We start from the raw sequence: 23,246 nt of genomic DNA on the forward strand, positions 1-23,246 counted from the left end.
TTGGGCTAAGTCCCTTCAGCATAAAAAATGACAAGCTGTTCTATCCCCTTTCTGTCCTGCCGCTTGCTGGCTGCTGAGAGGGTTCTGGAATGTTGATGCCACAAGGAAAGCCATCAAAGAAGCTGGAGAGTGCGCAGGGATGGATGATTGGGAGAGGAATGAGGTCTGTGTTACCTGTTGTACAGACTCACAGAACCTTGGAGTTGGAGGAAGCTTCAATGTCAAACCCATCTATTTCTCCTCTTGTCCAATGCTATTACCTGAGGAGAGGGCTCCAGTACCTCTGGCCCCACAGGGCTGTTTTCACAGCCTCCTGACTGTGTCCTGCGCTTCTACTCCTGCTCCCACTCCACCCCATTCCACCCTGATTTCATTTTCCAAGAACAGCTGAACTCATCTTTCAAACACAATTCAGATTTCAGTCTACTGCTTAAAACCTTCTCGCCTACTCAGACTGCCACATAGACTTCGGACCGACAGTGTATGGAACCTGCACTGCCTGAATTCTGCTCAATTCCATGTCTTGATCTCACACGGCTCTCTCTTGCTCACGACACACAGTCACACGGGGCTCACGTATATTTCTTGAATACCAGACTCCTTCCCACCTGAAGGCCTGGATGGCCCTCCCCCTTGATCTTCTGCATGTCTGCTCTCATTCTATGGAACAGCTTTCAATCAATAAAGAAGCCCAGGAAAAGGAGCAACCCCACCTTTCACAGCAACATGGCCACATCCCTCTGTTTCATTTTCTTCCAAACTGACAAATGAATGAAGTGCCTTTATTGGAGTCGAGGAGTTGGGGGGTGCAGGGGTGGGGGGATTGGTTGTGGTGCTGCATGGTTTTTGAGGCAAAGTTCCACAACATTGGGCTCATCAGTGATAAGGATGGTTTAGGTTTATCTGCCCAGAGCCTGTGATTTTCAGATTCTTCAGTGTGTCTACAACCATCTTTTGATCTATTTGTCCATTATCTGTACCATTAGAACCAATAAAAACAAGACCCCTTTTTAAAATGCAGGCAAATCAGTCACTTACTTATAGTGGCTCCAGACTCAGGCCTGTTCAGGGAGCTGATGATGACAAAGCCGAAACCCTCGTTCTCTTTGCGGTGAATGACCACGTCACTGGTCTGCAGGCTGTGGGAGGCGAAGCCTTCAGGGGGAGAGGCATTGCTGCTGGGGGCTGCGTGGTTGCTGTTGGTGTAAGTTGCGTAGTCACTGCGTGGAGAGCTGTGGTGGGTCGACACGGAGCCTGGACTCCTCCCGTTCTCAGGGCAGGGCTCCCCTGGAACATATATGCGACACAGGAACTCAATTATTTAACAAAGGTCTTAAAGAATCATTTCTATGTACTAGGCAGTGTTCTGGGCAGTGGCATAGTTACAAGACTGGTTGACTGGTCCTTGTTCCCCCAGATATGTGAGCATTTGGAGGACTACAAAACTAACTATGGAGCCTGCCAGGTCTTGGCCTAGTTCTGGCCTTCATAGAACACCACAGGGAAAACCCACCAACAGCCCTCTTGTTGCTGCTGAATTGTATCTTCCTCTTCAGACCCTTGTAATAATGTTTATTTTTAGACATTGAGTTTCTTAGATGCATAGTAATTGACCAAAGATGACCCCAAACCAAATAGAATCCTCAACTTTACTGCGTATATGAATCACTTATAAGTATACCTTTAGGGCCCATCATGGAACATTTTTTTTTTAAATAGGTCTAGGAAAAATTAGGCACAGGGATCTGGGTCAAGTTTCAAGGCTTTTGAGTAATGGGGCTGTAGATGTTAAGTGGGGCTAACAACTCAGGAGATATCCACATAAAGTTCACTACCATTATTTTTTGAAGAGCCATAGTTCTATTTTATGGTATTCTGCTAGCCTAGAAGTGTTAATTCTCTTCGTGTGTCTGGGAAATACACTGCTTAAAGGCAGTCTGCATGTGTGGTTTTTTTTTTTTGTATGCCCACCATACCTCAATAAAAATAGTTTAAAACAATTTAAAAAATAGAGATTTTCATTTTGTAATAAAAGTAGTTTGTTCACTCTAGGATCAAATCAAATAATATCAGGCTAAGGAATTAGAAATTGTGAATTGCTATGGAGGTGTTGGAGATCTTGCTCATTTACACTCCATATTACAAAATATATTCTATTTCCACCAGATAAAACAAGCCAATACTTCCCCCAAGAAAGCAAGCACATTTATGTGGCAGAGTGATAGAAAGTTGGCAGCCAAGAGAGGCTAGTTTTTGAAATGGAAGTTGATCTGCCATCCAGAAAGAATTTTGTCATTTTAATTTAATACTTAGGTATTGGCACTCTGATTAAAATAACTGAAGCAGGCACCTAGAATACTGTAATTAGAAATAGAACCGTTTCATTTCCTTCTTAAAATTTGATTAGTGTACTAAAAGATGTTTTTAAAACAGAGGAACAATAAGATGGAAATGATGACAATCAGTGATTCCTTTTTGGGTCTTTGGATTGTCTCTATAATTTAGAACACTGGAAGGTGTTTCATATGGCAAGTCAAAAATAATGAGCAAAATTTCCACTGAAGACTCTTCACTTTATAAGCTCCAATTCCATTTGTGCTCTTGTTTGGATCTGAGATGTCCTCCCAGAGCCCATGTGTTAAAGTTTGGGTTTCCAGTCCTTGTGCTATTTTGAAGTGATGAACATTTTAAGAGGTGGGGCCTAGTAGAAGGTCTGGCCATTGGTGATGTTCCCTTGAAACATATTAGGATGCCAATCTCTCCATTCCTTTCTTTTTTACTCACTGGCCATCAGGTAAATGGTATTGATCTTCTATACACTCCTACCATGATGCTTTGCCACAAGTCCAAAGCAATAGGATCAATGAGTTTGATTGAAACCCACAAAACTATGAACCAAAATAAACCTTTTCTCTTCATAAATTGACTTAACTCAGGTATTTGTTACAGTAATGTGAAGCTGACTAACACAATTCTGAAATGCAAAAGAGAAAAAGAACAGAGACTGACAGGATATTTATACCAATAATAAAGGAGCTGCCTTTATTCTTATGTCTAGATTTTAAAAACAGTGTGACATCAATTTAAAATTCAAATAAATGAGGAACAATGAAAAATGTATTACTAAGTAACTAAAAAATTAAAATGTCATTACAAAAATATACTAATTTCTTGTTTGTAATTATAGAATGGATGAGACCTAGGCTACTGTTATTATTATTTGATAAATTGATTTTTTTTCTTTAAGATTTAATTAATAAGGTTTTAATTTTAAAAAGATGCTCTTCATTCATAAAAAAATGTATTATAGTCAGAAAAGAACAAAATGTCAATGTAAAAGCCTTTCCTTCTTTTTAAACTAAAATTTAAAATTTCTCCCTGTAAGATGTACTCTCCCTGGCAGAAAACATTATATCCAAAGACAAGCTGTTATTGTCTTGGCAAAGCACATGTCCTTTATCAGTCCTTGTGCAAGTTGGAAATAAAGTGATTAGAGATAGTCTGGGAGAAGAAAAACAAACAATTATTATGCTGCTACATTAAATTGAAAATCTCCTCAAGTTATTGGACCAAATCAGTAACTAAATGTCATAGGCAGTGACAAGAGAGATCTCATTTTCTGGCTGTCATATTTTAGGGTGTTGAGAGCAGTGGTTGTCAGTAAATCAGCAACAAAGAAGAATTATCTGTCTTTGCAGTAAATAGCTGGGAGTGGCTATACCATAGGTTCTAGAGAGAGAAAGAAAATCACTAAGTTAATGTGAATGGTCCTGGTTAGTGGAAGAGTCCAATACAGGAGAAGAAGTCTTCTCTATTGTTTTTGAACTCCTCTTTCAACATCTAGGAAAAAGAGTTCTTTATCATTAGCAAAGTAAGAGTATTTTAAACTAGGAAGTTAAGAACATTTCCAAGTTCTTTTTGGCTTGTCCTGGGTTCCTGGCATTTGAAAACTGTTAGTGTGACTATCTTTTAGGGACACCAAATACCATTTTTCATTCATCTGGTTCTGGATCTTCTTTCTAACAATCCTTGCTGGTATAGGGAACCAATACTATTGTTTTGGAACAATATAGAAAATGTCATAAACTAACTAAATACCATATGCATTTTTTTAAAAAACCATGAATTTCCAAGATCCCTGTTGGGCTCTCCTGACTCATTCACAAATGGATGTACAGAATTCAGTTACTTAATATTTACCAAAAGTCAAACAATTACGTTTTTGGTTGAGCTTCTGTTTGCTCCCACCAGTGACACTGGAAATCATCACTGTGCTGACTGGGAGAGGCTCTCCTGTCCTCCCGAAGGACTATAGCACTTCAGATGGGCAGATCTTGCCTTCAGGCTTGGCTGAGGCAATGGGGCATGTATGTGGACAGAGCTTGAATAAGTGGGCTGGGTGTCCACATGCATGTGCACCAGGACCTCATGGAGCAGGGGTGGCCCAGGATGTGGCCCTGCAAATGGCCACGGCTGGCCTTCTGTGGCATTTGTGTGAGCACTTCTGGTTCATACTCATCGAGATAGACACCTTACTGACATGGGTGACACGCTCATAGACAAAGGACAATGGAAGGCATTTAGAAGGGACAAAGCATAGAAAGCAGGGCCAGGGAATGCACTGTCACCTGAAATACTGGCTGAACTTTTCACTCTGCTTCCAAGAAATCCTTTCCTTTCTCAGCATCCGGCCAAGAAATAGACTTCCCTTTAGGTGTTAGAGAGAGAGATGCTGAAAGCTTTCAGAGGGGCTGTAACATGTTTTGATTAAGCCATTCAACTTTAACCTTCTAGATTTACATTTTAGGAAATTCTTCAGACACTATCCTCTCAAACAAATGGTGTGTACTCAAAATAATTTCATTAGGCTAATCATCTCAAAGCTAAGCTCTAAACATATCAACATTTATACTTTCAGTATAATAATTAAAGCCACTTTTCCACTATCCTTGAGAAAAAAAATATAGCTATTTTTGGAGTGGGTGGCAAACTAATTCAAGGAGCAAGAGCTGTACTACAATTATCTGGTAAAAAAAAAAAAAAATTGGAGGCACTACTGAATAGTTTGTTCCCTTACTCAACAATTTCTCACTTTGGGGGATCTAGCTTGACATTGCTTAACTGAAAAATTTGCCCTTCTATCTGCAATGTGTACTTTTTAAATAATTTAATATTTGGAACTGTCTTTTGGGTTATTTAAATTTTTTCCCCCAATGCTACTAACCTGTCTTTGTCTCATTGTGAATGTGTTCTTTTTCTGGAGCACCAGTTAGGAAGCCAATGCCCTCTGCCTTTGGAGGTGGGGCAGGGCATTTGTACATGCTAAGGCTAGGATAAGACTGAAGGGGGTAATCTTCAGAACTTCTTTCAGCCCCAGCCCTTCATGCATCATACTGCCACTCCTTCGTGTGAGAAGGTGGCAGCAATACCCTCTTCCTGTCTCTCTGTTTCTGTCTAAGCTGATTGCTGACTTCTCTTTAGGTTAGAGCCATCCCATCGGAAGCCAGGCTTGCACCTCCTGCTGCCTTGTTTAGGGAATCAAAATAACAACAACAATGGTAACAATTCTCGAAAAGGCATCTCCATCATCATATCCATTTGTAGTTGTCATTTCTCTGTGAAGAAATGGGAGCCATAAAAAAAGTCATCCTCCTCTGACTTTTAAATCTCGTCCATTCTTTTTTTTTGGGGGGGGACATTTACTTTTGCTCTCAAAGTACTTTTCTAAACTTAATCATTTTCAACACTGATGAAGCTTTCAAGGAAGAGTGGGCTGAATTAACTTGGAAACTCTCCTGGTGTGAACGAGCAGTCTACAGCAGAACATTTTCAAAAATTAAATGCACTTGAAATGCACTCAAAAGCCTAACAGAATAAAGTTGGTAAAAACTGCAGCAAAGAGCATCTTTACTGAAGTCACATGATCCACAAATTGCAAGAATACATTTGTGTAGCATTTGGCATATACTCCAACAGCTTGGGTTGATTAGAACAAAATTTAATTTGCAATAATCAGCCAGTGGCAAGGGGAGCATGAAATTATGTTGGTACATTGGTTGTGCACTTTGCTGTATATTTCCTTGTAAATCAGGTATCTTTTTAATTTATCTTTAGGTTACAGAACATATAGCACAGCAAACTTTTTATTAAAAATCACTCTACAGGGAGAGAGACAGTTAAATGTTAACCAAGCAAACACAGTCTTCCTCCTGGCATCTTGCCCAAAGATAAGGCATAACTCAAGGTGTTTTACTTCTTTGGGTCAGGTGATGTGCCATGAATTCCTAAAGACAAATGGCAACTCTTAATAAAACCTCCATACAATATAAAATATATAGCAGTCTCTACTGGTGAGGGCTGACAATTCTTTTGACTTGTGCTTTTAAATGATTGCCCTTGTTCAAAGTCTAGTTTCTAGAGGATTCAAAAAGAAAAAATATTTAGTCTCACAAATCATGCATTCTCTAGTCATTCACAACCTGTGATTAGCAGGTGGCCCTTGTTTTTTTATTTCAATGTTATATAAAAGCACATATAAAAGTCTCCTTAGGTTAGGGAATGATATTCATTAAAGGTTTGTCTTTGAATTCACTAGGGTAGGGATGCTGTCTGAAAGTGGGAAGGGGGCCTGAAAGTGGCATAAGGAAATAAGCCTTGGCCCAGAGGTAAGACTTCATTTCCATGTTGTTACCAACTCATTGAAGCCACCAACCCTCTGGGCCTCAGTCTCCTAATCTGTAATGAGAAGAAGCCATGAAGATCCCTCCTAATTCTAGAACTGGATTAGTCTGTATGGGGGATGGTCAAGGGGTTGAACAGAGAGGCCAGCAGGCCCCTGGCACAGAGGTGACAGGGAAACATCATTGGAGTTGCTGCTTCAGTGATTCACTAGACTAGGAATGGGCTGTTCTTATGGAAGATCCATAACCCCAGAGTTATTCAATGTTCATATTACAAAAACAATATGGTGCTTATAATAGACATATTCCGTTAGCATATAAATCTTTTTGGGGGGTTTAGATAGTGATGAGAAGTAAATTAGATCACATTATGAATATGCAGTCTGACTTTTAAAAGTTGTCTTTGGTGAATTCTTTTATGAAGCTAAGAAATGGTTGTGAAGGGAATAATTACTCTAATTTATCTGTTTCATAAGTTTGGAGTCATATGAATTATGTTTTCTCAGAGTGAGAGCTGTATTTTTCAACACAGGCTAACAGTTTTATTGTTACCTTTTATCAGACTCTACAATGAAAGCTAATTTTCCATCCTGGTTTCCTTATTATGGCACCAAAATGCGGTAGTTCTTTGTTTGTAAATACAATGAGGAACATTTTCCAAAGGCATATTTTCCATTATTATAATGTTCTTCTTATAACTATCATGTACCAAAGACCCAAGAGCATACATATCTTAAAATAGCCTCGGGCTTTGCTAGAAATTTTTAATGACTACATTTAAAATGTAGGTCTCAAAGACTATTTGGATTTTTGTACTAGTGTACTTTCAAAATCATAGTTGCTTTTAGACTATCTGGGTTGTTTTCATTCTCATGTAATACAAAAAGTCCTTTAAAGGTCTGGTTCAAGTGTTCCTATAAAAGCATCTCACCACCTAAGCTCCAACTCTTACTGCCGTCTCGAGGTACCTACCTCCACATAGCACCTTTCTTCTCACAGTGAGGTTAACCTGCCCATTGCGGGCTGCGTGGTGCATGAGGTCAATGACATAGCGGTGGGTCTTGCCAGCCACTGGAATCCCATCGACATAGACGAGCTCATCTCCTGGGTGTAGGCGGCCATCTCTGTCGGCTGAGCCCATGGCAATGACAGCTCCAATCAAAATCTAGAAAAGCAGTGAGAAGGAAGGGACATTCACATTTCAAACATGAGTGTGAATGTGTGTGTGTGTGTGTGTGTGTGTGTGTACTTGAAAAATGAGAGCCTGGAAGGATGCCCTGCTAATTCTTTGAGGTTGCTTACTTCTAGAGAAATAAATGTTTGGAACTTACAGCTCTTTGCCATAAAGTTTAGGGACACCTGCCTCCTGGCTCATAAGTGTTCCCCCTTAGGAAAAATTCCAACTTCAGATAATGATGCTAATTGGCCAGCACTCATGAATTCTTCATCGAAATGAGGTGGAGATCAAATCCTGGCTCCAGTTCTTATTTGTGTGAACTTGGGCAAGGCTTCTTAACCTCTGTGAGCCTCAGTTTCTTTACTTGTAAAATGAGGAAAATAATAATAGGACCTATTTTGCAGGGTTATTGAGAGAATTGAATGAAATTATGCATGGAAGGCATTGAACCTTTTTCTAGGCACATAGTGAGTGCTCAAAAAATGTCAAGGGGAATCCAGCTGTTGTACATTATTAAACTCTGAAGGTTCAAAGTTCTCTCTCTCTCTTTTTTTTCTTTTTAAAATTTGGCTTTGCTTTGCTGGAGGGTAAGGAGAAAACAAAATAGAGCAAAACAAAACTCATAGTTGTTGTCTTTTTCTGTCCAGTTGAGTTACTCAAAAACAAAACTCAGTCAAATCTTCTCTAGATTCCGTTCCTGTGAGTATTCCCTAAGCACAAAGGACCTTCCCAGTTCTGCCTGCCCCTAGAGTGCTTGTGCTGGGTCAAGGCATATTGTGCCAGGAAACGAGGAGGAACGAATCCGGAAACTGTGGATATTGTTATAATTCTCTCAACTAGACACTTGGATGAGAGGAAATGCATACGGTTTCCCACACCCCATTAGAAACATTCAATTTGGAGCCCATTAGCAAGGCCTTTTTTTGCCTCAGAGGAAAGAAAATATTACCAAACATTTTAGTTTTGCTGTTTAACCTTCAAATAATTTTTCCAACTCTTGAATGATGTTTTCTTTTTTTTTCCTTTTTCTTTTGTCCGTGGCTGAGCCACACAGTATTTGAAGACAGTGGTTACTATTAGCCTGATAATACCACAGAGGCCTTCCTCCAGGTTTAAAATCCTTATGAAGCGACACTTGCTCATAGGTTGATTTCTTTCAGGCATAATACATTCTTTCAAGTCCTGGACCTCTGGGTTCCAGCCAGCTTGCTCCACCTTGACCTGGAGGCATTCTGAGTCTTCAGGCTTGGCAGTGGAACGCCTCCTTCCTAGCTGGTCACGTTGCTCATGGTAGCTGCAGCATGGCAACCAAATCTGAATGGCCAGGACTTATGAGGTACACTATGAAGGACTCCGCCATCTGGTCCCATTGTGTAGTTGTCTTTCTCTAGAGGAACAAAAATTCCAAGCACTCCTGCTGCTTTACCCCTACACCTGAGGGGTGGGGAACAGATTTGCTTTTGTGTTAAACATTAGTGTTCGGAGGAGTGTTCAGGATTGCTGTCACAGGAAAGGCCTTGCATCTCCTGCCTTGGACTGGCTGCATAGTGTGGTTCTTTAGTCCAGAAGTTGGACATGCTTCCGACAGTCTCCATTTTCCCTTTTTGTCATGCCAACCTAAATTTATGAATTTCTTTCAAAGACGTTCTAATCTGTCCTTCAAAAGGCTCAACCCACTGTGGAGTACTTCAAAGACTTTATATATGCTTTGTGCAAAATCCAGTTAATATGAATGTTTATATTTCTCGACTGGCCCCATGAAAAGCTGCATTTATTTGGGTTAGCCCAAAGAAAATGTTTCAACCTTTAGATTTCCTGTACACTTCAGTATATAGCTAGTTATAGAAAAAAAAGTGGTTTCTGAACTTCTTGGCTGATTAATTATCAATTTTGAGATATAGTTCCGATTTACCTAATGAAAGTGAAACAAAAAATAGGGGTTACAACTAAGAGGGCCATAGCGGTAAGTGGGTTCTGTATGAAAATAATGAAGGCAAATATTCATATTGAAACATTCCTATTCCTGCTATAGGAAAAGAGCAAAGATACACAAGTACTCTTGAAGTTACATTCTGTGCTAACAATTTAACATCATTCATTGAAAGATCCCAGAAAAACATCTGTTTTCCTGACATATGGCTATGAAATGAGGTACTCTCATCATTAATTCACTTATTCAACAAATATTCATTGAGCCTAAGGATACTTTTAAATGCTTGAAATCCATCAGTGAGCAATAAACAAACATCCTTGCCCTACAGAGCTTCGATTCTAGTGGGCATATTATTGATAAAGGTGTAAATTACATAGTATGCAGGAAGCCATGCACGATAGAAAAAAATAGAGCAAGGTGTATAGGGGGATGTCAGTCATATGGCCAAGGTTCTTTAGAGTAGGCAACATTGAGAAATTGACATTTGAGCTGAGTGAAGTTCACTGGATTCACTTTATAAAAGCTTCAAGCTTTAATCTTTCAAATCTTCCTTTGTTGTCTCAGATTTTATAGATTCCTAAACAGTACATTCTATTAATACTTCAACTGAGACTCTAAAACAAAAAATTCAACATAATACTTTAATTTATTATGCAGTATTGCATAATTATTACATATTATTGTATAATTGCATAATTTATTCTCTATCTGGTTTCAAAAAAAGGTTGTTATAGTTATTAAAAAAAACTCAAACTAAGCCTGGTACAGTGGGTAGGCATGAGAGGTGCTTGTCCATTAGCTGTACTGCACACACTATATCACCAAGGGTCTGGGCATTCCCACCTGGTCTAGTGGTCATAGGATCTGTGGTTTCACTGGTCACATCTCAGGCCTACTGAGAGATTATCCTCAGGCACATGGCCTTGGAGAACTCATGCGCCACCCATCAGAAGCTGCTGCTTTTGCTGGGTAGAGGCTGACTACTCATAATGGTACCACTTCCAGATCTCATGCAGCAGTGACACCTCAGCTGGTGGCAATTTTGTATGTCTGTGATTGGATTTCATTGCTGACACAGCGATAGCTCTATGTGCCTAATTAGGAAGAAAACACAGCTTTTTTTTTTTTTTTTAAACTTCAAATATGATTTGTTCACTTGACACCCTCTATTATTTCCCATTTGCCCCTTTAACTGAAGGACTGGATAATTTATGATTCCTTCTTGCCCTGTAACTCATGTTGGCTTCCCAATATATATGCTATCATGTTCACTTAGGCTCTTGAGAATAAGCTCTGGGATATCTGAACCTTCAAGTTGGTGTTTCTCAAACTTTTGGGTGTACAGAAATCACCTGGTAAGCTTGTCAAAAACAGTTCTGTACCCATCATCGGGAGTCTGATTCTGTAGACTTGGGGTGTGGCCTGAGATTCTGACTGTTTAATAAGCCCCCAGGAATTTTGGACGCTGCTGGTTCATGGATTAATCACACTTTGAGTATCAAGGCTTGGGCCATTCTTATTTGGTCCAATAGCCAAAGGCTCTATGGCCTCACTGGTCACTCCCAAGTTCACTGAGAGACTCTCCCCATGGTCTGAGCTCCCTGACCTGTGGCAATGATCACTGTCCAGGTCTGCTGAAAGGGGCTGGTTCCCTTACCCACCGAGTCACATCTTCTTCCTGGTCTTGCTGACTCTTGGCCACAGTGTCACTTCTCTACAACATCCTGATTTCTCTGGTCATGAAGGAAGAGCTTTGTAGCCAAACAGATCAACAAAGATTGTGTGTCCCCACAACTGATCTATGGCCCTTGTCTTTCCAAATGCCTCCCCTAAACAAACAAACAAACAAAAACCACCAAACAAATAAAGAAACAGAACAACTCTATAATTCTACTTTATCTCAGGCTCTGAGGACTCAGAACAAAATAGAGCATTTGATGTGAAATAACAGTAATTCACATTCAAGTGGCCGATACCCCAGTGAGCCAGGGAAAAGACTAATGCTAAAAAGAAAACAAAAACAAACAAGAAACAAATAAGACCCAAAGCACTCTCTCCAGGCCTTTTAATTCCTTTAATTCTTTCCTCACTACCCGTCCAATGTTATTCAACACCAGAAGATCTGCTCAGCAGTTAACTGTGGCTGGGACAATTTGCCACTGTGGCAAACGTTTGCTTCAGAAAGTTCTTCATGAATTTGCATGGGATTCCTGAGGCCAGGAATAGGTCCATCATCTCTTTCTTTGAATGGTTTTTCTCCACACAGGCCTTTCTCCATTGTAGTGTTTTTCTAGATCTTTCCATCTTGATGCTTTTCCATCTCTTTCCAACTCACAGCTGGAAATCCCATTTTTTGTTCTTTTCTTGTATTTTTTAAAAAAATTTCTTTCTATTGTTATTTAACTGTGAAAAGTATTTCATTTTGCAGGAAAAATGTCTATATGCATTGTTTGAGCTGGAGTCCTGCTGTTCATTGTTTGCGGAGAGACTTGTTCTGTTTAATGCGCACCCTGGGATGTCAATTTCATTTCATATACATGGAGGCAGAAACCTGTTTGATGTTACCTATGAGACCTCCTGTGGTTGGAAACCTAATCACCCTACATGCCTCTCCCTTTGTAGCACACCAGCAATTAAATCAGGTTAGTGCACTCAGTGTGTGTGTCATCTCTGGGCTTAGAATGTGGGAAAACAGGAAGGAGAGGCAGATGGGGGGTCTGTATAGTCGACTCCCTCTTTCTGACATGGTGGTTCTTAGGTGCCACGTTCTGGTTTTCAAGGCTCATTTTGTGGCTTTGCTTGTGTCACGGAGATTTACGCTTCTACTTTCTGGCTTAAGTGTCAAAACTGTAACTTGCCACGGGAGCGTGTCATAAGTCATTCAAATGAAGGAATAAACAGGAATAAACCTAAATAAACACAATAAGGATAACCAGAAATCCATGTAATCAGAGGAGGCTTATCATAAATACTTAAAGTCTACCTACTGAAGGGGAGAAAGGACTTAGGAACGCAAAGCTAATATTCAGAAAGGTTGGGAATTTGGAAACTTGTGTCCAAACCAGGCGGAAAGATGTCCTGAGGCTGAGTGGATGACCATGGCTGCATTGCTTCATTTTGAGCAACGTGTGTTCCAATTGGGTGACAATTCTCTGGCTTTTGTGACATGTAGTGTTGCAGGACCTGTCTTTTTTTAAGCTAGCCAGGGCTATGCTCTTCCCATGACTCAGTCAGGCAAGCCCTTCTACTTCTGGTAGATGGTGGTTAACTGAAGATACTATTGACTGAATGGAATTCTGGGTCACTCCCCAAACAGACAAAGCATGAGCTAGCAAAGTAAAAAATTCACATTTTAAAGATTGTATTAACATAAGCATCATGGAAGGAGTTGTAGCTTCGTTGCTTTGCCTTATATTTATTTTACAGGTCAGTGTTTTATTTGTATTTGTATATGGGAAATGGGACCTGACAATATTTTCAGAGCTCAGAGCCTGTGAAGATCATGATCTGGACCTGGTTGTAGACTCACGTGGCATAAAATATGCACCTTTCCAATTTCTTTCAATCCAATCCTTCAGGATGGGAGTCTCAAAGATAGTAGGTAAATTGAGCAACATTGGCATTAAGGGGAGTGGGGTGGGAAGTGTGGCCATGCTCAGTCTAAAAGGGAGTCTCCGCTTAGTTTAGCCGGAGCCTACAGGACACAGAAGCCAGAGAAAGTATGAAATTCAGACCATTATTTGTTCTGAGAAGCTCAGGTGACAGTCTGTCTTGGTAAAAAGCAGTTTTTAAACACTCCATTTAACAAGTATGTGTTGCATCAGGCTCTGTGTGAGGTGTGGAAGACACACACACACACACACACACACACACACACTATTTCTTCACAGTTCTTGCCTTCAAGAAACTCACAGATTGGTATGAAGAAAGAAGCATGTCAGTCAGTGTATTCTGGAATAAACAAGAGAACTCATCTTTTTTTTTTTTGGTAAAAACTCCTTAGGTTGGTCAGTTTGAGGTATTATGATAACACAATGGGTCTATTTCAATTTACTCTTAAATGCCCTATAATTGTTGTAGCTAGTGCTAAACATACTAGCTAAAGGATCCCACAGATTCATCCAAAATAGTATAAAAATACCTTACAGTGGTATTTTATTTGAAGCATGGTTTAATTTTGTTTCATTCACTTGGTATCTTTAAAGCCTATGGTTTTGTAATAAAGAATCTGGCCTCAGTCTAAAGAGAAGTCTGGTCATTGTTTCTGGTTTTTGTAAGGTAACCTCCAGAGTCTTGGAATAGGAAGGTGTTTGCTGTCTATGGTCAGCCCCTTAGACCACACTTGGTAGTTTAGTTGAAGAAGGTGACTCAGGATGGGGCCAGCCACACCATTAGTCTTAACAGAAAGACCAACCATGAAATAAAAGGGTTAGGTCTTTTATACAAGCATGACCTCTTGGAGAAGAGTGGGCTAGAGACTAAAATCAGTGAGCAATAAATGATTCAATCAATAATGCCCACGTAATTAAACTCCCATAAAAACTCTGGACAGCAAAGTTTGGATAAGCTTTGTCCAAACAACAATCCTTGGTTGGAAATTCTTGGTGGGTCCATACTAGAAGGAAACATGTCCCTGGTGATGGGGGAAACTTTATATCTGAAATGTTTCCAGACTTTGTCTAATACATCTCTTCTCTGTTTTTTTTTTTTTTTCTAATTTGTATCCTTTCCCTAAAATAACTAATTATAAGTCTAACACTTTTTTTTTTTTTTTTTTGATTTGTGAGTTGTTCTAGTGAATTGACAAACTAGAGCAAGGCTGTGTAAGTTCAGCACAAAGTGAACCTACTTCACAGCGGGTACCCCCAGTGGCCTTAGACTGACCCAGTTCTCCCTTTTACTTGCTTGTAGCTTTCAAGGATAATATTCTGAGAATGCAACATCCTGAGAGAAGGAGGAGATGGATAAACCCTGAGCTCCATTCTAGTTTCTGATAGAGACAGGGCATCCTTCAATGCTTTACTTCAGATAGTCATATTACTTCAGGGCATCAAACCCACAATGGACTGCTTTTGGATTTCCTCATCTCTGATAGCAGTGAGCAATGAGCAGTTGAGACTCCATCTGTCCTGGGAAGATTTCTTGAGCCCTAGGGGATCAGCCCACTATGAATCTTAGGCTGCTGCTGTCCCTTGCTTCTGATCTCTAAGTCACACACCTACTTTGTGTAACTTCTTCATCCTACTTCATGTATGGATGTTCTTTCTCACTGGACTCAGCAAGTTGGTGACCAGTACATGGTGAACCTACTTTGCAGCAGGAACCCCCGAGTTTATGGCTTTGGTGAGAGTGTGGGTAGTTTGTAGAATTCCCGTAGACTATGAAGTTTAGCAAACTTGTTTTAGTTGATATCAGGAATCTTGGGCAGATGTGTCAATGTGAAGGACTGACCGGAGGACCTTGAGTTTGGCTAACTCTGGACACTGGTACATTTGTCAGTGATGGAGTACTAAATAAAAGAGGAAGATGAAGTGTCTTCTTAGAAGGAGTTTAATATTTTGCTGATCAAATGAAATAGGCAGACACATGAAGATATTAGACAACAATTCTACAGGAAGCTAGGTCAGATGAATATCCTGTGGCAGCCAGGAGGTTTGTGGGTATAAATTGATGTGTTAAGTGTTTCCACATATGAAAGTATTTATGAAGGTACCTCATAATATTTTCAGTTCTACACCTAGAAAATAATATGAGCTATAGAGAGGAATGAGGTTGGAGGGCTGACCGGGTGACTGAGGATCCCAGATAAATTCAGAATTAGGGGACAAAGGAGAAAGGTCTGAAGCTGTGAAGAAGAGGCAGATGAAACTAAGACTCATTTCTACTACCTGTGACACAAGATCCTTAACTGAGTCCCTTCATACATTTAAGCTTCAAGTTACTTGAGCCCTATATATTTACCTCAGCATTCTCTCTCCTTCCAAAACACTCAGGAAAATCTTGCCAATCCTTGGAAAATGCACGTTTACATCTTCTTTGGCAGCTGAGGATTCAGTGATGTGCTGGTGTAATGTTGCTAAATTTTATCTCCAGGAATTAGGAAATATTTTTTCCCCCTGAGAGTGTCCCCATTCTTGGAGTTCAAGCTCAGCTTCCTGAAGTTTGTCCTAAGAGACATCAGTCATCTAGTCCAACTCTTCTTGCAGGGCCAAGGAATCCTCTCCAGGTTCCTCTCAGGTTGTTGATTTCTGCTTAAATACTTCTGGTGTGAAGAAGCTCACTCTTTATCAATGTAATCTACTTGATTTGGGGACAGTTTTAATCATTATGGATCCCTTTTATGCCCATCAGTTTTATTTTGTTTTTGGGAAAGACAAAGTTGATGACAATAAACATTTATTCAGCATTTAATCTGATCCAGTCACATACCAAGAGCTTTAATGTATGCTATCTTTATTGCTTCAAGCCACTCCACGGTGGAGATAGGAGAAAGTTTCCTGTTAGCCTCATCTTGCAGGCAAGGAGACTGAGGCTTAGAGTTTAAGTGCCTTGTAAGGATGGGGGGCAGGTACTAGAGCAGGAATGGGTTACTGAAATCTGACTGAACAGCTGTCTCTTCATTTATTCTACATTACATCTAAGATAAACTCAAGATCTTTTACATTGAGTGTTTTATAGTTGATATTTGAGTACATGCTCATAAATCTAGTTTTGCTCTTATTTTCTGTGCATTAATGACTATTGCTATTTTATGCTTTCACCTTGAGGGGGGCACACACACCCCCTCCCACACACATATATGTATATATCAATATAAAGATTTCTCCACAGTCTTTCCCAAATTCCCAATATTGTGTCAACTGGAGTTGATTTCATAAACATTCTCAGGGTAATCCCTTAATTCAAATCTGGTTGAGATTTCATAGCACTCAGCTTGATTTTATTTCTACTTAGCCCTGTGTTTTCTCTTCCTTCTTTTTTTGGCTGCAAACATATATAATTCTGCCTGTGCAAGGCACCTCTTTATGTGCACCTTCTCTAGGGAGCATGTCTACTCACACGCTGCTACTCAGAGAGCCTGAGGCTCCAATACCATTAAATAATTGAAATACTCAAGAGGAATCCAATCCATTCTAAGAAGAATAATGTTCCTCTCTTAATGTGACTTTTGATGAGATATTGGCTATGGAGACCCTGCATGTTGTGAGAGCATTTTGAAGAGAATAGCAAGGTGGGAAAACAAAACAAAACAAAATAAAACACAAAACCCTCAATCTTTTTTTTTTTTATGAGTTCTAAAACGTTTCCTCTCAGCTGTCATACTGAATGATATTTTCCCTAGTGTGTATATACATAATAGACCCCAAAGTGTGGAAATAAAGAGATTCAACTTACAGGCTGTCCAGGCTCATCTCCCCCGAGGATTCTGAAGCCAAATCCAGACTCCATCCTCCGAAGGTGGACATCCAGTTCCTTATAATCTGGACCTGGCATAAAGGAGATCCCATTGAGTAATGAATCCTGCCTCCTCCCCACTCCCTGAGGAACTAAACACACCAATGATAAATTAATCTGTGGATGTGATTAATGAGAGTGCAGTTAGAGTCAAAGGAAAGCATAGGTGTTACAAAACCATGGCAGCAAAGTAGTCCCACTAACAGTGACCAGCCAAGGGTATTACTAGGGTATCACCAGAGGCAAAGAGAGTACATGAATGTTCTGAGTGGAAAAAAAATGTTCTTTTTGTATTTTTAAAATTTTCTTGAGAGCTTTTGAATTGCCCTCAAGAAGCCTGGCTATGATATTGAGAATATTTACTCTGATCACTTCAGAAGAGAGAGAACAGATGGTAAAACCTGGAACTACCTAGGAAAGTATTACTAGTAATTTACTAGTGTCTCTTTATGATTTGATGCATACTTTAGGGGTATGTGTGTATGTTTATAGGGTATAATCTTATGCCTAATGAAAATTATCTTTTAAGATTTTTATAATAATGATGCTAGGCTTATCTTGGTGCCAACAACCTGGGTTATCCCTAATGATATATGAAAGGCAAGTCTTCACTTTTAATATGTGGGTAAATGCTGATATCTGTCTGGTACTCTCCTAAAGAAAGCTGAATCAGGCACCTGTTATATGTGTGAGTGTGTGTATGTATATATATGTGTTCATGTGTGTGTGTGTGTATGTATGTATGTGTATATATATATATATATATATATATATATATATATATAGAGAGAGAGAGAGAGAGAGAGAGAGAGAGAGAGAGAGCGCGAGCACAAGGTTCGATGACCATCACTCCCTTTTATGACCAAAGTATATATAACTAATGTCTTTCTCATCCAATGAATAATGTAAAACTCTCAAAAAAGAGTAACAAATTAGACCTCAACATCTAATAGCCATCCTTTTTAAAGTATAGAAACATATATATTTTTAAAATGGGAGGACTTAGAAGAGTTTGGTTCCTATTAAATAGTTGGAACTGGGTGGTAAAGAAGATATGAAAACTTTGCCTCACATTCTATGGAACGTGGTTGGCTTTTGAACTCAGTTAATTTTGTAGTTCATCTTGTTTTGTATGAAGTCACATATTGGAGTGTGTACTAAGCCTTTGGGAGTCTGGAGACAGATGGAACAACCCTAAAAAAATCATAGCTGGTACCTGTACTCTTCCCAAGGGAGGGAGAAAAGCAAGGGGAGATAGGAGATGACAGGTAATGCCCAAACACTGTTCAGAAAGTTGATTCAGAAAACTTCAGAAACAACTGCTTGTGTAATCTCTTATCTAGATCACTTTAAGCTTAGAGGATCCTAGATCACATATACACAAAAAATACAAATAGGAGGTGACATATTTTTGACATTTGACAACATTTGACATGGTAAAGCAAGCCAATGTTTAACCAGAACTTTCCATCTACTCCCATACTCTTCTCACGTTGGCATAAGGTAAGTGGGAAATTGTTTCTCCAATGATTTCAGAACCCATCTATATTGTACAAAGAACTCCTAAAGGAGTTTACTGCATGTTCCATATTATTTCTATGTAAAGCTTTTCCTCTAAGGAAATACTAAAATTATGACAATCCCAGAAATGGAACTGTGAGATGTATCCAGGTAGAAGGGGGTTTGGCTGTCAGAGAATGCTATGTTTCTTGGGGCAATAGGAAACCTTTTTCTTGAAGAATGGTTCAGGACCTTTTTTTTTTTCTTTTTGGTTAGGACAAAACTCTAGATTTTAGCTGGTTAACTTATTTAACTCAGAAGTCTAGAGATGTGAACAAGGCATTTAACCTCCTTCTCCTATTTTTAATATGCCTTTTATTGATGATTTTGATTTTCTTAAGTTTCTCTGACCACTCCCCATGCCAATTTCAAATAATGGGTGGTTGAGTGCCAATGTTTCATTTTTGCCCTTCCATTCTAGGCAGAGATGGACAACTTCATGGTACATGAGTAGAGAGGCAAAGAGAGACCTGTTAGAAAACTGTGCCAGCTGATGTGATTTACTTTTTATTTCTTTGTTAATTTTGAACACAGATTTAGAGGCTGCAGGGCATGGAAATTTTAGAAAAATAGTCAACTGGAAAACACAAGTTTAAGTGATAGATTATGCCTTGAGGCAGCGTTTTTTTTCTTTTAAATAAGAGCTTTTAGAAAGACAAATTTTTCTTTGGTTTCTTTTTTTACTTATCTTTGAGTCTGGTCTTAAAAAATAGCTAAAATGATATGCACAAAACTAGGAGACATTTATTTTTCTTTCTCACTTTGTTTGATGTTTCTGACATTTGTTCTTCAGGCCTGATGACATGCTCAAGGGTTGTATCGAGCTTTATCTCTTCCCTAATTAATATAAGTGAAGAATTCCCAGGTCCAATTCTTTACTCTTTTGCAACAGAAGTTAACACTCACCACCTCTCTATCTTGTTTAAAATAAATGATGCACACTGGAGGTTATTACATGAAGGGGTCTGGGAGATACCTGCCCAGACCTCAGTCACTGTGGCTGTCAATCAACGATGCTTCACTGGTATCCCTTTCTCTTTTGCTTGCTTGTTTGTTTTCTTCCTGTGTTATTTTTCATTTTATTCTCTTTCCTTAGCCCTTTTTTGCAGAACTGTCAAGGGCACTCTTAGATATTGCTTGGTACAACTCAAGAGGAGGCAGTACTTGTGAAGAAATGAATTAAGAATTCTTTGGACATTAGTGTTCCATGGTCAGTCATGGCCAGTGTTTTTTCTTCCTTGGAAGTTGGGTCCCAGGAGACAGAAGCATTATGAAATAAAACATCTCATGATAATCTTCCCAAATAGGATATGACCACAGTAACAAGATACTGGAATGAAATTTATAAGTCCTAATTTATCACATACCCATATTGCAAAAGATAACATTTAAGAAGTAGCAAAGAGAGGCCATATCCAGATATCAGAACAACCTTTCTTATCATAAGGAAAAGCAGAATTTTAACAGTTGATTCCTGTTTTGTATTAAGACCCCAGGGGGCTTCACATGTTATATATACCGTGGTCTTGCTTTTGAAAGTATGACTTTCTGTGTGCACGATACTAAGGAAAAGACTGGATGACTGAGCACAACTGATTATTTTTATGAATGAATTCAATCTTCAAAAATGCAAAGAACGGCATTATTATGAATTAATTTGGCACATGGGATGATGTTGAAAACATCAATTAAATTTTGGTGCTTGAATCCCCTTTCACGTTTTAATTAAAACATAAGTACCATGACTTATTATCACAGTTTGGCACAAAGAATGCATTTATTGCATTTTTTTTTCCTGGTAAAAAGAGCATTTTTTTTCTCTCTGTAAAGACATCGAGGGTAAAGACATCACAAAGAAGGAACCAGGAATCAAACGTTATTAAACACGTCTCTACGTTCTATATTTCCATGCACTCTAGATACAGAATGAGTTAAAAAATAACTAGCTTCTACTGTTGGAATCTAAGATGACCAGATAAGTACCCAGTGCTTTTGCCTTAAAAGAATCCCTTTTCTTAACCTTCCTTCTTTATTCTTTTGGGAATATGAACACAGCTGGGCTGGGCATGTTTTAGCCATAGTAAAAGCTATTTCCCACTTTCTGTTTGGTTTTCTTCCTCAGCCTGCAAATAAGCTCAGATTTCCCCATCCTAAATACTGCCTTGTTCCCCTCTTCCATCTTCATCTTGGAAGAGTAGTCTCAAGTGGAACCTTCTGCCCATTTCTGACTTTTTCTTGTCTGTCTGCTTTCTGCTCTTTGCATCGCCAAATTCTTTAAGGTCATTGGTGACATCCTAAGGACCAAATTAAACAGCTTTTTCTTTTCCTCATTCTGATAGATTTCTCTGCCCCCTTTGATACTGCTGATACATCTGTCGTGACTCCAGAAGATTATGCTAAGTGAAGTTAGCCAATCCCCAAAAAGACAAATGCCGAATGTCTTCTCTGATATAAGGGGAGTGACTCAAAATGGAGTAGGGAGGAAGAGCATGGGAAGAAGACTACCTCTAGATAGGGGAGAGGGGTGGGAGGGAAAGGAAGGGAGAAGGGGAATTGCATGGATGGTGGAAGGAGACCCTCATCATTATACAAAATACATGTATGAAGATGTGAATTTGGCGTCAACATATCTTGTACACAGAGATATGATAAATTGTGGTATAAAGGTGTAATAATAATAATAATAAAGCTCATGTAAAAAAATAAATAAAATTTTTAAAAAAATCCTAAACAAAGGAAGGTCTCTTTTGGAAGTGATACTCCACACTCTCTTGCCTTTAGGTAGAGTTTCCCATTCAGATTCTTGGCTGTATATCTCATTGTTTCTCACCAACATTCTCCCTGGATGTTGACATAATTATCTTTGTCTATGAGAGTATTCTCTTTTGCACAACCTGTAGCAATTGCTAAATAAATTTCTTGAATTTAGTTGTTTTATAACACTCACCAATCTACTAGACTCCATAAACCACAGCATTGTTCCCCTAAGGAGTTATCACTTGATTCCATAGATACATTATTTAGGACTTGCTACTATCACTTACCCTTTGGAATCTATGGATCTTATGCAGATAAATAATATACCTTATAATTGTGATAAATATATACAAGTAAAAATCATGATAGATAATTTGATAAAAACATTCCAGACACATGAGAAATAATATGAGGGATATATTTATTGGATGTAGTTGTTATTTCCTAAATTATTTTGATAATTTGTGTACATTTAATAAAATATTTGGATTGGTTCTTTGCTTAAAAATCTGGACTGCACAATAGCATGATGTACTCAAACTATATTATTACCATTGTGGCTTGGGTAATACTTTTTAATGTAAAAATATGACCCTGCACATACATCATGACAATCTAAGCTACTGAGTAGCCTTTCTCTTCTATCTTCTTTTGTTTTTAAACAAAGCTGAGATTTTCAAGAAATGGGCTTGAGGAGGCCAGTAAGCTGAGACTTATAAGAATTCTAAATTAAATCCTAATTTAATTTTGCAACTATAATTCTGAGGTTCCTTTTACCTTCTGGGGATAATATAGCCTTTAAAATTACAAGAATTGTATAGTCAGTATATGACAGTAATCATGCTTTAAAAATTTCAGAGCAAACTAAACAAATACTTTAGATATGACTTAAAGACAAAATGCTAGCATTATCTTTCATATTTCCTACATATTCCAAAAAATGACATGGTAACTTACAGAATGAAATGAGCTCAAGCACATATAGTCTCCAAGGGGTGTTAGAACATGCTGAGATGGATAATGAGCTGTCATCATGGAAATACTGTAGAAATGTGTGCTGTAAGCCTGAAGTCCTGAAGTAGTGCTGTTATTAAGAAATACTCTTTTCTGCAATTGTTTCAGTGTTCAGGTTTTCAATTGAGTGGTCTAATCAGCTGTTTGAAGCATTTGCATTATTAATTCTCAGCGGAAAAAAAATACAAATCTTTTTTCCTCCTTCATGTCTACAATAATGTGAAACCAAAACTGGTAAGTAGTTTTGGAATGGATAAACAAAAACCTATTTTCAAGTAAATTAATTGGATATTTCTAAAAACTATAAAATGTAAAACTATGATATTCTCTTTTTACATTTTTTAATTAATTTTTTATTTGTTTAATTAGTTACACATGACAGTACAATGATCTTGACATATCATACATTTAGATGGACACAATATCTTTATTTTGTTTATCTATTTTTTTTTTTTTTGTGGTGCTGAGGATCAAACCCAGTACCTCACATGTGCGAGGTAAGTACTCTGTCACTGGGCCACAACCCAGCCCTAAAACTATGATATTCTATTCTGACTTGAAATACTATTGGGATATAAAATTTTATAATTGGTATTGTTTTAAAAAATAAGTTGATATAGGTATTTAATTGATCTGAAAATAACTACAATTTATATTAGCAAAATTTAAT

The 23,246-nt window shown here is 38.5% G+C and overlaps 1 protein-coding gene across 5 annotated transcripts in view; it reads right to left on the reverse strand.

Annotated features, from left to right (window-relative positions):
• Nucleotides 1-23,246, reverse strand: part of Magi2 (membrane associated guanylate kinase, WW and PDZ domain containing 2) — a 1,275,072-nt gene that overhangs the window by 136,722 nt on the left and 1,115,104 nt on the right. For all 5 annotated transcript variants that reach the window (XM_048786215.1, XM_048786214.1, XM_048786217.1 and 2 more), the window contains 3 exons: nt 17,186-17,277; nt 7,653-7,845; nt 1,039-1,287 (listed from right to left, as the gene is read on the reverse strand). In XM_048786215.1, the coding sequence (XP_048642172.1) occupies nt 1,039-1,287; nt 7,653-7,845; nt 17,186-17,277 (534 nt within the window). The remainder of the gene's footprint in view (nt 1-1,038; nt 1,288-7,652; nt 7,846-17,185; nt 17,278-23,246) is intronic.

The sequence above is a fragment of the Marmota marmota genome, unplaced genomic scaffold (assembly GCF_001458135.2).
Source record: "Marmota marmota marmota unplaced genomic scaffold, marMar, whole genome shotgun sequence".
Lineage (NCBI taxonomy): Eukaryota > Metazoa > Chordata > Mammalia > Rodentia > Sciuridae > Marmota > Marmota marmota.